This window comes from Ascaphus truei, chromosome 23 (assembly GCF_040206685.1).
Source record: "Ascaphus truei isolate aAscTru1 chromosome 23, aAscTru1.hap1, whole genome shotgun sequence".
Classification (NCBI taxonomy): Eukaryota; Metazoa; Chordata; class Amphibia; order Anura; family Ascaphidae; genus Ascaphus; species Ascaphus truei.
The window spans coordinates 551,209-565,695 of record NC_134505.1 but is presented as its reverse complement, the minus strand read 5'-3'; the positions used below and the strand labels follow the sequence as shown (position 1 = coordinate 565,695).

General features: G+C 58.6%; 1 protein-coding gene across 1 annotated transcript in view; it reads left to right on the top strand.

Moving 5' to 3' along the window:
- Nucleotides 1-900: 900 nt before the first annotated feature.
- Nucleotides 901-14,487, top strand: part of CDK12 (cyclin dependent kinase 12) — a 48,715-nt gene continuing 35,128 nt past the window's right edge. The window contains 5 exon segments of the mRNA XM_075580148.1: nt 901-3,099; nt 9,734-10,642; nt 11,488-11,661; nt 12,454-12,593; nt 14,377-14,487. The exon segment at nt 14,377-14,487 is cut by the window's right edge and continues 60 nt beyond it. Of these exon segments, the coding sequence (XP_075436263.1) occupies nt 2,138-3,099; nt 9,734-10,642; nt 11,488-11,661; nt 12,454-12,593; nt 14,377-14,487 (2,296 nt within the window). The 5' untranslated portion in view covers nt 901-2,137.

Genomic DNA, 14,487 nt, shown 5'->3' with positions numbered 1-14,487 from the left:
AATATATATATATATATAGCAAATGGAAATATTCCTGTGTGCTCATTCGCATGTCTTAGACAGGTCTGCAACCCCAACTTTCACCATTATCACCCAGCACACAGTGCTTCCACCCCCAAGGGATGCTGGGAAATGACATGCAAATGAGCACACAGTGCCACCTTTTGCTTAAAAACCATATAACATGGTCCCCTGTAAGCTTATGCTTGCTGCTTTTTTTTTTACCCACCATAACTTAACTAAGCATATATATATACCATACATACATACATACATATATATATATATTTTGCTTCATTCATTGTAACATCGCCGGAAGAAGAGATCAGTGTATCTCGAAAGCTCGCACAAATAAAAGCATTTCGTTAGCCACAGAACGGTATCATCTATTTATTTTTTGATTATTGAAGCTCGGCTAACACGGTACTGATACCTCTACATGTATATATATATATATATATATATATATATATATATATATATATATATATATATATAGAATCCAATGCACAGCCGGCATATATATATATATATATATATATATATATATATATATGTATGTATGTATGTATGTATGTATGTATGTATGTATGTATGTATAAAAATATATTATTATTCAATAAAGTTTATTGACATCGAAAAAAAACAAGAAAAAAGAAATCTCGCGAGACTATTGCATGTGGTGTTAAAAAAAAGCGATATGTACAGTTCTCGCGACACTTGGACGTCCCCCGGTGTCTGCGGTGATGCCAGATCTCGCGAGACTTGGATGACCCCCCCCCCACCTGCCTGCCCGCCCGCCCTCTGTCTGTAGGAAACGCAAAGATCTCGCGATCGTTCCCACGATGAGACTGCTCGTCTGAGGGAGCGCCGAGATCTCGCGAGAAGCCGCTTTGCCTGAGGTAGCGCCGAGATCTCGCGAGAACGCCGGAGTAGGAGGAGGGCCGCTCTCTCCCTGTGAGAACGCCAGGCCGGCCGTTTTCTCGCGGGCCTTTCCCGCCCAAATCCCGCGAGAGCTGCTTCCCTCACCCCCCCCCCCCACCTTGTTCTCGCGGTGCCGGAGCCCTTGAAGGGGGAAAAGTTCCCCGAGGCCGAGGGGCAGGAAAAGCCGAGACTGTGCGGCCTACCACCCTCCCCACACCCTGCAACCAGAGGGCAGGAGACCCCCTACACACGCACTGCCCGGCTACATGAGGAGAGAGACCCCAATATACCTACCTGAGGAGAAGAGACCCCCCATATACCTGCCTGAGGGGAGAGGAGACCCCCATATACCTATCTGTGGGGAGGAGACCCCCATACACCTGCCTGAGGGGAGAAGCGACCCCATATACCCACCTGAGGGGAGAAGAGACCCCCATATACCTACCTGAGGGGAGGAAACCCCCAAATATCTACTTGTGGAGAGGAGACCCCCAATATACCTACCTGTGGGGAGACCCCCAAAACTGACCTACCTGTGGGGAGTGCCCCCAATATACCTGGCCGAGAGGAGACCCTCCAAATACCTACCTGTGGGGAGAGGACACCCGACGCCCCCCATAACTTGCAAGAGGAGACCCCGCCCCCCCAGAAACGTGCAGGCCTCACATTCAGTGTGGGGGCAGACTGAACTCCCCCCCCCCCTTCCTGGTATTAAGATCAGACTGGGGGAAGTGAAGGGGGGGAGGGTGCCAATGTGACCCCCAGAGTGGACGCGTGCCACCCCCTCAGGACGCACCAGTAACGCGCGCCTGTGCCCAGAAGGTACCCCGCATCCACAAGAAAGGGCACCGCCTTAAAGAGAGCCCGTAACAATACCGGGGCAATACCCTGTAACAACACCCCCCCCCCTCCTGAGGAAGAGAAGTGGCGTCCGAACGAGGGCTGTGGACGGGACTGGGTGTTATATGGAGGGAGGGCATCTCCTGTGTCGCGCCGACTCTGCGTTCGCCTACCTCAAGGCTGGCTGAGCGCCCCCTCTATGTGGAAGCCAGAGGACCTACACCTTCGTGAATGAGGAAGGCGCTTGGGTAGAGCGGAAAGAAGGGGCGAGCGCGGTTTATCATTTCGGTTAGGAAGGCGTCGCCGATCCTTTGTGGGGTCCCACCCCCTTCCCCCCCCCCCCCCCGACCTTCCTTCCCTGATCAGCAGAGGAATGCCAAACCCAGAGCGGCATGGGAACAAGAAAGATAGCGGAGGGACGGCGTCTACCATGCCGCAAAGCAGCGGCGGCGGCTCCACCATCCGAGACCGTCAGCGGCTCGGCATCAAACACAAGCGGCACAAGTCCAAGCACCTGGCCACTCCGGCCACGCTGACCCTCAGCACCCTAAAGCCACTGGTGGAGTACGACGACATCAGCTCCGAATCGGACACGTTCTCGGACGATGTCCCGGCCAAGCCGGAGAGGCGGGATCACGACGAGAGGAGCGAGAAGCGGCCCCGGCACCGCCTGCACAAGAAAGACCGGGACGCCGCCAGGACCAAGCAGGCGGAGAAGGCCCGGAAGCCGGAGAAAAACCAAGAGGCGCCGGCCGGCAAAGCGCCCCCCGCCAAGGACCGGGCTTCCGGGCCGTCCAAAAAGGGCGCGGAGGAGCAGGAGGAGCACGGGCGCTCTTCCAAGAGCGCCAACAAGGAGCTGCGGGCGTCCAAGCTGCACCGGGAGAAGTCCCGGAGGGAACGGGAGCTGAAGTCCGGGCACAAGGACCGGAGCAAGAGTCACCGCAAGCGGGATTCGTCCAAGCGCTACAAGACCTCCGACAGCCCCAAGAGGAAAGCGCGGAGCGCGCACCGGAAGTACGCCGGCAGCCCCAAGCAGGACGACAGCCAATCCGAGGCCTCGGGCGGCCAGGACTACGAGGGCGGCTACGCCGAGGCCTACAAGCGGGGCGCGGACAGCCCCAGCTACAAGGAGCCGGCGGCCTACCAGAGCAACGCCCGCTCCCCCAGCCCGTACGGCCGCCGGCAGCACTCGGACAGCCCGTACCGGCGGCGCTCGTCCAGCTACGAGCGGGGGAGCGGCTCGTACAGCGGGCGGTCGCCCAGCCCGTACGCCCGGCGGAGGTCCAGCAGCCCGTTTACAGCCAAGCGGTCGGACAGCCGGAGCCCCGTCCCAAGGTGAGTATGTGGTCTCCTCGCACCCTTCCCCCCCCCCCCCCCACACCCACCCCACTCTGTGCCGCTGTAATGCCCCGCGCTACTGCTCTCGGCGCGGGTCGCACACCGGAGAGGGGGTCTCGCGCAGCCCCCTTCGGGGTGCGACCGACCGCCTTGCCGGCGAAGGCGAGAGGAAGGGGTAAATATGAGCCGGGGGCCGCGCGGGGTCGTTAGCGATGATGAATATCTGCTCGGATCGCCGCGGTAATTGGCGGGCGCCGGACGCTTTCCACGTTGGGGGTGGGGGGGGTGGGTGGGAGGAGCCTGGTTGAGGCCCGGTTTCCGACTCCCCGTGACTTTTGAGCGTCGGCGCCTCTCCTCCGTGTAGATGAGATTATGGGGAGATGGCGTGGGCCGTGCCTGTAACATTCGGCGTACGCCGCTGGTCCCCAGGGGGGTGGGAGGGTGGATTACTCATTGTTTTATTACACGGGTGATCTGTGCTTTTGCCCCCTGGGAGCCCACTCCCAATACGTGCCGTGTGCGTGTGTGCGTGCCGTGTGCGTGTGTGTGCCATGCACGATGAGTTCCTGCCCTGAAGAGCTAACGGTCTAATTGGGGTTGCGGTGGAAGTACGCGGTGTTGCGGGTGGGGGCGGAACGCGGTGTGGCCGGCGGGGTTGGGATGCGGTGAGGGTGGGAAGCGGCGGCCGTTGTGGGGCGGGACGCGGCGGCGGAACGTGGTGCAGACGGTGGGACACGGGGGCGGAGCGTGGTGGGGGTGGGACGCGCCGGGTGGGGGACGGGCTGGGACGTGACAGGGCGGCGGGATGTGGTGCAGACGGTGTGACGCAGGGGCAGGACGCGGTGTGGCCGGCGGGGGCAGGACGCGGTGTGGCCGGCGGGGGCAGGACGCGGTGTGGCCGGCGGGGGCAGGACGCGGTGTGGCCGGCGGGGGCAGGACGCGGTGTGGCCGGCGGGGGCAGGACGCGGTGTGGCCGGCGGGGGCAGGACGCGGTGTGGCCGGCGGGGGCAGGACGCGGTGTGGCCGGCGGGGGCAGGAGGCGGTGTGGCCGGCGGGGGCAGGAGGCGGTGTGGCCGGCGGGGGCAGGAGGCGGTGTGGCCGGCGGGGTTGGGACGTGGGGGCAGGACACAGGCGGCGGGTTGCTGTGCAGGGGGCAGGACGCGGTGTGGCTGGCGGGGGCAGGGCGCGGTGTGGCTGGCGGGGGCAGGGCGCGGTGTGGCTGGCGGGGGCAGGGCGCGGTGTGGCTGGCGGGGGCAGGGCGCGGTGTGGCTGGCGGGGGCAGGGCGCGGTGTGGCTGGCGGGGGCAGGGCGCGGTGTGGCTGGCGGGGGCAGGGCGCGGTGTGGCTGGCGGGGGCAGGGCGCGGTGTGGCTGGCGGGGGCAGGGCGCGGTGTGGCTGGCGGGGGCAGGGCGCGGTGTGGCTGGCGGGGGCAGGGCGCGGTGTGACTGGCGGGGGCAGGGCGCGGTGTGGCTGGCGGGGGCAGGGCGCGGTGTGGCTGGCGGGGGCAGGGCGCGGTGTGGCTGGCGGGGGCAGGGCGCGGTGTGGCTGGCGGGGGCAGGGCGCGGTGTGGCTGGCGGGGGCAGGGCGCGGTGTGGCCGGCGGGGGCAGGGCGCGGTGTGGCCGGCGGGGGCAGGGTGCGGTGTGGCCGGCGGGGCAGGACGCGGTGTGGCCGGTGGGGGCAGGACGCGGTGCAGGTGGCGGGGTTGGGACGTGGGGGCGGGACACAGGCGGATTGCTGTGCAGGTGGCTGGATGTGGTGTGGGCAGGGCGCGGTGTGGCCCGTTGTGGCCGGTTGTTACCCGCGTGTGCGCTTTGTACCCGGCGTGGCCGGTTGTTACCCGCGTGTGCGCTTTGTACCCGGCGTGGCCGGTTGTTACCCGCGTGTGCGCTTTATTCCCGGCGTGGCCGGTTGTTACCCGCGTGTGCGCTTTATACCCGGCGTGGCCGGTTGTTACCCGCGTGTGCGCTTTGTACCCGGCGTGGCCGGTTGTTACCCGCGTGTGCGCTTTGTACCCGGCGTGCTGCTTGAACGGAGGGAGTGAAGTAACTTCCGGGGCTGCGTGTGGTGGTCGGGAGGAGGGGGGGGGTCTTCGCGTGGCGTCTTCGCGTGGCGTCTTCGCGTGGCCGAGCTGCTTGCAGTTGGAATGAGTGTGAAAGCGCTTGGCCACACGATGCCCCCCCCTTTGTGTGTGTCTGTGTGTGTCTGTGTGTGTGTGTCTGTCTGTGTGTGTGTGTCTGTCTGTGTGTGTGTGTCTGTCTGTGTGTGTGTGTCTGTCTGTGTGTGTGTGTCTGTCTGTGTGTGTGTGTCTGTCTGTCTGTGTGTCTGTCTGTCTGTCTGTCTGTGTGTGTGTGTGTGTCTGTGTGTGTCTGTCTGTCTGTGTCTGTCTGTGTCTGTCTGTGTCTGTGTGTGTCTGTGTGTGTCTGTGTGTGTCTGTGTGTGTTTTAATGAACCCGTCCTGCCGCTAATCTGTTTGATATCCAGTTACCCGGGAACCTGGGAGAACACAGGGAAGAGGTCGGCATATTGAACACATTACTGACACACTGCTGGTCACGTGCACTGGGTACACACACACACACTTTACGTACACGCGCGCACACTACATGCACACTGTATATACACACACACACATACACTGTGTACACACACTACGCACATGCACGTACACACATTGTACACGTACACACACACACTCTGTACACATACACACACACACACACAGTCTGTGTACACACAAACACACACAGTCTGTGTACACACAAACACACACAGTCTGTGTACACACAAACACACACAGTCTGTGTACACACAAACACACACAGTCTGTGTACACACAAACACACAGTCTGTGTACACACAAACACACACAGTCTGTGTACACACAAACACACACAGTCTGTGTACACACAAACACACACAGTCTGTGTACACACAAACACACACAGTCTGTGTACACACAAACACACACAGTCTGTGTACACACAAACACACACAGTCTGTGTACACACAAACACACACAGTCTGTGTACACAAACACACACAGTCTGTGTACACAAACACACACAGTCTGTGTACACAAACACACACAGTCTGTGTACACACACACACACAGTCTGTGTACACACACACACACAGTCTGTGTACACACACACACACAGTCTGTGTACACACACACACACAGTCTGTGTACACACACACACACACACAGTCTGTGTACACACACACACACACACACACACACACACACACACACACACACACACACACACACACACACACACACACACACACACACACACACACACAGTCTGTGTACACACACACACACACACACACACACACACACACACACACACACACACACACACACACACACACACGTACACACAACACACACTCTGTGTCACCCCACTGCTGGATGAAGCCTCCCCAGTGATCTCATCCCTTCCTACTTTATGTCGGTGTCTTGGTCTTTTAATCTCTGTTGGATTCCAGTTGAGTTTCATCTTTGTCCAGCGATGGTCATTTTTAAATTTTTTTTGGTATGTGTCCGTTCATCGCCATTTCTATTTCTTCCCCAGTGTGCTGATGTCACAGACTTTTGTTTGGTTTCTAACCCATTCATACTTGTTCCTGTCTCTTCGGGTAATACCCAGCATGCATCTCTCCATACTCCGGGTAATACCCAGCATGCATCTCTCCATACTTCGGGTAATACCCAGCATGCATCTCTCCATACGTCTGTGCGTTGTCTGAAGCTTCTGAATTATCTTCACATTTAGGGTCCAAGTGTCACATCCATATGTGAGCCCGGGCGGGATACACGGGTCACATCCGTACGTGAGCACGGGCAGGATACGCGGGTCCCATCCGTACGTGAGCACGGGCAGGATACCCGGGTCCCATCCATACGTGAGCCCGGGCGGGATACACGGGTCACATCCGTACGTGAGCACGGGCAGGATACCCGGGTCCCATCCATACGTGAGCCCGGGCGGGATACACGGGTCACATCCGTACGTGAGCACGGGCAGGATACCCGGGTCCCATCCATACGTGAGCACGTGCAGAATACGCGGGTCACATCCGTACGTGAGCCCGGGCAGGATACGCGGGTCCCATCCGTACGTGAGCCCGGGCAGAATACACGGGTCACATCCGTACGTGAGCACGGGCAGGATACACGGGTCACATCCATACGTGAGCACGGGCAGAATACGCGGGTCACATCCGTACGTGAGCACGGGCAGGATACACGGGTCACATCCATACGTGAGCACGGGCAGGATACACGGGTCCCATCCATACGTGAGCACGGGCAGGATACGCGGGTCACATCCATACGTGAGCATGGGCAGGATACACGGGTCACATCCATACGTGAGCCCGGGCAGGATACACGGGTCACATCCATACGTGAGCCCGGGCAGGATACACGGGTCACATCCATACGTGAGCACGGCCAGGATACACGGGTCACATCCATACGTGAGCACGGGTAGGATACACGGGACGGATACTTTCTTCTTGAGGCTCAGGGGTAGGTTCCCCCTGTGAGATTGTCTCGTGTCTCCCACACACACACACAGTGACACACACAGTAACACACACACACAGTGACACACACACCTCCATCCCACGTTCATTCTCCTGGTGATTCCAGTCACAAGCTTCCCCCACCGTCCATTGCCACTTGGCCAAGGTAGACATCGTCTTGCACTTCTAGTTCTTTCCATGTATTTCGATCCTTGCAGAGGTGACACACACTTGTTGAGCTTCACTTTGGTCTCGCTGAGATACATACGGTGTCCCACTTTCTTACTCGCTTCGGCGACTTCTCTGCTCTGTTGCTGGAGATCTTCCGGGCTTGTGGCAAAAATAACAATGGAGGTATTCATGTTATACACATGAGGTGTGTGTGTGTGTGTGTGTGTGTGTGTGTGTGTGTGTGTGTGTGTGTGTGTGTGTGTATCTTGACTATATATTTGATCTAACCCGCTCTCTTGTGATTTGGTTGTGTAGTATTTTATTTTACATCCAAGTAGAGGTAGCAGCTGTAAGTATTTGCTGAGGGCGTTATCGCCGGGTACCGAGGTGTGAAGAGGTGTTTTGTGTAGAACATTTTACTGATCTCACAACACAGTCACGCAGCGTCTAGCGAGGCTCAGAAACCCGATTCCCTGCGTACTTTGGGGCCTCGTAGGGCATCGGGACCCAATGGCCGTTGTTGTGGCAGTATCTAACATTGCGTGTTAATCTTGTGAGCGCATGTCTCCCCGTGAGCATATCGCGTTTAGAAAACAAAACGCGCACAGCGCGCCGAGGCTGAATAATATTATAATGCAAGTATCAACTTGCATATAATGAATCTGTTATCCAGTGAGATATTAAGGGGCGCGGTCTGGCCGGCCCCGTCCGTGGGTAGAGGGTCCCCGCCTGACGGAGCAGACTAGTCTGCGGGACATGTCGTGTAAGAGCGCTGTGGACACTGCGCGCAGGTCAGCCGCTCGGCTAATTGCCACTTGACTTGAGAGAGAGACTGTGAGCTCGGGAGACGCACGCGGAGCGCGCGGTACTGCGCATACCCGGGCATAGCCACGCAGAGCAAGGCGGTGACGCTACTCGATCCCAGCGCGCGGGATAGACAGGTCTCGCGCTCTGCGTTGCTTCCCCTCTACCCACAGACGGGGCAGCACGGACTCTCAGGATAACAGATTCCGTATATGTAAGTTAATACTTATTCGCAGTCACTGTTATTATATTATTCCCCCTCAGTGTGCTCTGCGCGGTTTGTTTCCTACGACTGTGGAGTAATCCTCGGGGGACCCTCAGTGGGGACGGGGAATATCTCCACGCACAGACGCAGCCAAAGGAAGGAGTCGGCTAACACCAGAGACTGTAGGAAGCACGAGCGCGTATCAACAGCCCCCTAAATCTCATATCACGTTTACCTTCAATATCTGCCAAACGTATAATAACAATCCCGTCTCCGATTCATATTATTTGTATCTACAATGTTTCTGTGTCCTCGGTTCACCGACTCATTATCTAGAATATATATATATATATATATATATATATATATATATATATATATATATATATATATATATATATATATATACACACAAATATAGCTGTATGCTCATCTGCATGTCTTAGGCAGGTCTGCAGCCCCCGCCTTTCCCCATTATCACCCAGCACACAGCACTTCCACTGCAGCAAGGGATTCTGGGAAATGACATGCAAATGAGCACACAGTGTCACTTTTTGCCTCAATAATCATTCTTAACATGGTTCCCTATAGGCTTAAGCTTGCTGCATGGTCACAGCTTTGAGCACATATATATATATATATATATATATATATATATATATATATATATATATATATATATATATATTTATTTATATTCCCCTCGAATCCCTCTCTTTATTTCAACCCACTAACCTGAGTTTTGAGGATAAATAATACCACACATTTTCTACCCAATAAAGACGGTGAGAGAAATGACGCCCCGATGCGGGCGAGACCGTAGTTGAGAGCCACGGCAGCCGTGGCGGGGGGGGGGGGGGCGTTGGCGCAGCGCACGATATCTCACCGGCCTCTCGTTCTCTCCCCCGCTCCCAGGAAGTCCGGCAAGTCCCGGAGCCGCAGCCCGATTTACTCCCGGAAGAAGTCGTCCTCGTCGTCCCACAGCAAGAAGCAGAAGTCCCAATCCCGGAGCCGCCATTCCAGTATTTCCCCCGGCCGCCTGCCGCCGACCTCCAGCCTGGGCGCCGAGCTGAGCCGCAAGAAGAGGGAGCGGGCGGCGGCGGCCGCGAGGGAGTCCCGGGGCTCCCCCCTGACCCGCGTCCAAGCTCTCCTCCCCTCCTCCAGGGACGCGGGGGAGGGCAAAGGTCAGCCGGCGCCGGACTCCAGGAAGGCCGTGAAAATCCTCAAGCCGGAGAAGGCCGCGCCGGAGCCCGAGCCGGCGGCCGCGGCCAACGCGGAGCCCAAGGCGCCGGCGGCCAAGGCGGAGGAGGGCGAGAAGAAGCCGCCGTTGCCGGTCAAGGAGCCGAAAGCGCCGGGGGCGAGAGACTCCAAGCCGGCGGCGGCCGTGAAAGAGGAGGTCGCGACCCCCAAGGAGGCGGCGGCGGCGGCGGAGAAGGACGCACCGCCCCCGCTGCCTCCCATAATGTCCCCTCCGCCGCCTTTACCGACCTGCTCGCCACCTCCCCCGACCCCTCCGCCGCCCCCTCTACCTCCGCCCCCCGCGGTCCTGCTTCAGCTGCCCCCTCCCCTCCCGCCGCCCGCCCCCACGCTGACGTTCCTGCCGCTCCCCACCACGGTGGCCGCCTCGCTGACCACGTCGTCGTCCTTCTTCTCCTCCTCGCGGCACTCGCCGGCCGCGTCCGCGCAGACGAACTCTCAGCCCCCCGTCCCCTCGTCCGCCCGGCCCCAGCCGCCCGTCGCCTTCACCATCCCGCACCTGAAGACGTCGACGCTGCCCCCGCTGCCGCTGCCGCCGATGCTTCTGGGAGAGGACGACCTGGGCAGGTGAGGCCGCGCACGCGGCGGGGTTCATAGGGGCGGCGCGGGGTAAGACGGCGCCCTCGTTCACGTAAGGGAGCCCCAAGGGAGTCATTTCTATGTTTGTTTCCGCCTCCCACAATAACCATATTTATCACACAGGTGGCTCAGTCAGTCCCTGCTTCAGCACAGGTGGCTCAGTCAGTCCCTGCTTCAGCACAGGTGGCTCAGTCAGTCCCTGCTTCAGCACAGGTGGCTCAGTCAGTCCCTGCTTCTGCACAGGTGGCTCAGTCAGTCCCTGCTTCTGCACAGGTGGCTCAGTCAGTCCCTGCTTCAGCACAGGTGGCTCAGTCAGTCCCTGCTTCAGCACAGGTGGCTCAGTCAGTCCCTGCTTCTGCACAGGTGGCTCAGTCAGTCCCTGCTTCAGCACAGGTGGCTCAGTCAGTCCCTGCTTCAGCACAGGTGGCTCAGTCAGTCCCTGCTTCAGCACAGGCGGCTCAATCTTCGACTGAGCCACTGATTGAGCCGCCTGTGCTGAAACAGGAGTATCCTGAAAACCTGGCCTGTTGGTGGCCCGTGCAGACAGGCGTGGCTCGCCCCCTGGTCTGTACAGCTATCGTGTTAGTTTCTTTTCAGCCCCGGCTGCCCGAACCTCCCGCGCGTTTAGCCCGGCCGCACAGCGTTTTGGGTGGGGCTCGTTAAACATAAGAACGCGTGTCCAGCTGCCTCTCAGCCCACGCGCCGGCGACGTTGGAAGCGCCCCGGCGTTCTCCTTGTCCGGCCGGCACCGGGACGTCCTGTAATGGCCGCCGCTCGCAGGTTCTGCCCGCTGCGCCAAGCCCGACCGTTGTGTTTGTTTCCCCCCCCCTCAGCCTGATGGAAATCCTCCCTCCCAAACCTGTGAGGAACAAGGAGCACCGACCCCGGCACCTCCTGACAGACCTCCCGCTGCCCCCCGAGCTCCCGGGGGGGGACCCCTCCCCTCCGGACTCCCCCGATCCAAAAGGGGGGACGCCCCCCCAGCAATCTTTAAAGAGAAGACCAAAGTAAGTGGCTGAGGCGGCGCCTGCGCGCGGGGGGGGGGGGGGGGGGGGGCGGCTAGTCTGCAAGGGCCCTGTGGGGCCCCTTAACCCTGTCACTGCCATTAGTACACTTTGCCCCTCGGAGGGACTGACCCCTTAACCCTGTCACTGCCATTAGTACACTTTGCCCCTAGGAGGGACTGACCCCTTAACCCTGTCACTGCCATTAGTACACTTTGCCCCTAGGAGGGACTGACCCCTTAACCCTGTCACTGCCATTAGTACATTTTGCCCCTAGGAGGGACTGACCCCTTAACCCTGTCACTGCCATTAGCACACTTTGCCCCTAGGAGGGACTGACCCCTTAACCCTGTCACTGCCATTAGTACACTTTGCTCCTAGGAGGGACTGGCCCCTTAACCCTGTCACTGCCATTAGTACACTTTGCTCCTAGGAGGGACTGGCCCCTTAACCCTGTCACTGCCATTAGTACACTTTGCCCCTAGGAGGGACTGACCCCTTAACCCTGTCACTGCCATTAGCCCCCTTAAACATGCTGGCTCAGGCAGTGCAGGGATTCAGTACGCGGTCCGTGGAAATGCCCCGTTTTATCTTCTCGCAGAGACCATGAACAATACAGATCTGCGGAGGCAAAAATATCAGCTGCGACTCGGCCCAAATCCACGAAACGTTCAGACCTGAATAACGCCCCAATAAGCGCCAAACCCCGGCGTCTTCCGCGCCTGGCGCGATCGGTTGTGTCCGCTAATTAAACGCGCGACGCGCCCTTCTCTTCCCCCCCCCCCCCCCCCTCAGAATCTGCTGCCCCCGGTATGGCGAGCGAAAGCAAACGGAGACGGACTGGGGCAAACGCTGCGTGGACAAGTTCGACATCATCGGCATCATCGGAGAGGGGACGTACGGGCAGGTGTACAAAGCCAAGGACAAGGATACAGGTAACCCCCCCCCCCCCCACTCCCCCCCACCCCCAATGGTGTCTCCGGATCCGCGCTCTGTTCTTGGCAGCTTCCGTTTCCGGTGAATGGTTCCGATCCGCGCGGGGATGGGAGCGCGGGGATGGGCGCGGGGATGGGGGGCGGGGATGGGGGCGCGGGGATGGGGGCGCGGGGATGGGGGCGCGGAGATGGGAGCGCGGGGATGGGAGCGCGGGGATGGGAGCGCGGGGATGGGGGCGCGGGGACGGGGACGGGGGCGCGGGGACGGGAGCGCAGAGATGGGGGGATGGGAGCGCGGAGACGGGGGCGCCGGCGGGATGTTATTCTGCTTCGGTGGGCGGTCTCTCTTGGCATCAAAGGATACTAACGGCAGTGACGTGTTTCACAAGGTGTGTGTGGGGTGTAAGAGTTTGCACAAGCAAAGCCCACTCCCTTTTTCTTTGTGTGTTTTATGTATTCTGGTCCATCCCTGTCCTTGTGACAGAGCCAGTAAGAGGGGGCTTTGCCAGTGCAAACTCTTGTTGAACGCTGTGGTATCGAACACAATGGAGCAGCTGGAGGAGATCAGATTCCCCGTCCGGCCTGTGTTTGCAAACGCACTTTAACGACGGATTTAATAACGCCTGCAGGCGATAACCGCTAACAAGGCATCAACCTCCCAGACTGACCGCTTAACCCTGTCACTGCCATTAGTACACTTTGCCCCTAGGAGAGACTGACCCCTTAACCCTGTCACTGCCATTAGTACACTTTGCCCCTAGGAGGGACTGACCCCTTAACCCTGTCACTGCCATTAGTACACTTTGCCCCTAGGAGGGACTGACCCCTTAACCATGTCACTGCCATTAGTACACTTTGCCCCTAGGAGAGACTGACCCCTTAACCCTGTCACTGCCATTAGTACACTTTGCCCCTAGGAGGGACTGACCCCTTAACCCTGTCACTGCCATTAGTACACTTTGCCCCTAGGAGGGACTGACCCCTTAACCCTGTCACTGCCATTAGTACACTTTGCCCCTAGGAGGGACTGACCCCTTAACCATGTCACTGCCATTAGTACACTTTGCCCATAGGAGAGACTGACCCCTTAACCCTGTCACTGCCATTAGTACACTTTGCCCCTAGGAGAGACTGACCCCTTAACCATGTCACTGCCATTAGTACACTTTGCCCCTAGGAGGGACTGACCCCTTAACCCTGTCACTGCCATTAGTACACTTTGCCCCTAGGAGGGACTGACCCCTTAACCCTGTCACTGCCATTAGTGCACTTTGCCCCTAGGAGGGACTGACCCCTTAACCCTGTCACTGCCATTAGTACACTTTGCCCCTAGGAGGGACTGACCCCTTAATCCTGTCACTGCCATTAGTACACTTTGCCCCTAGGAGGGACTGACCCCTTAACCCTGTCACTGCCATTAGTACACTTTGCCCCTAGGAGAGACTGACCCCTTAACCATGTCACTGCCATTAGTACACTTTGCCCCTAGGAGAGCCTGACCCCTTAACCCTGTCACTGCCATTAGTACACTTTGCCCCTAGGAGGGACTGACCCCTTAACCCTGTCACTGCCATTAGTACACTTTGCCCCTAGGAGAGACTGACCCCTTAACCATGTCACTGCCATTAGTACACTTTATATTTGTTATAAATAACTTAATGCATTCCACCTTTAACCCTTTCACTGCTTGGCGGTGTATTGCATCCCCCCCCCCCCCCCCCGTATGGCAACGATGGGGTTCAGGGCCCCCCCCCCCCGGTGTGTAACAGCGCTGTCCTCGCAGGTGAGCTCGTGGCCCTGAAGAAGGTGCGCCTGGACAACGAGAAGGAGGGCTTCCCCATCACCGCCATCCGGGAGATCAAGATCCTGCGGCAGCTAATCCACCGCAGCGTGG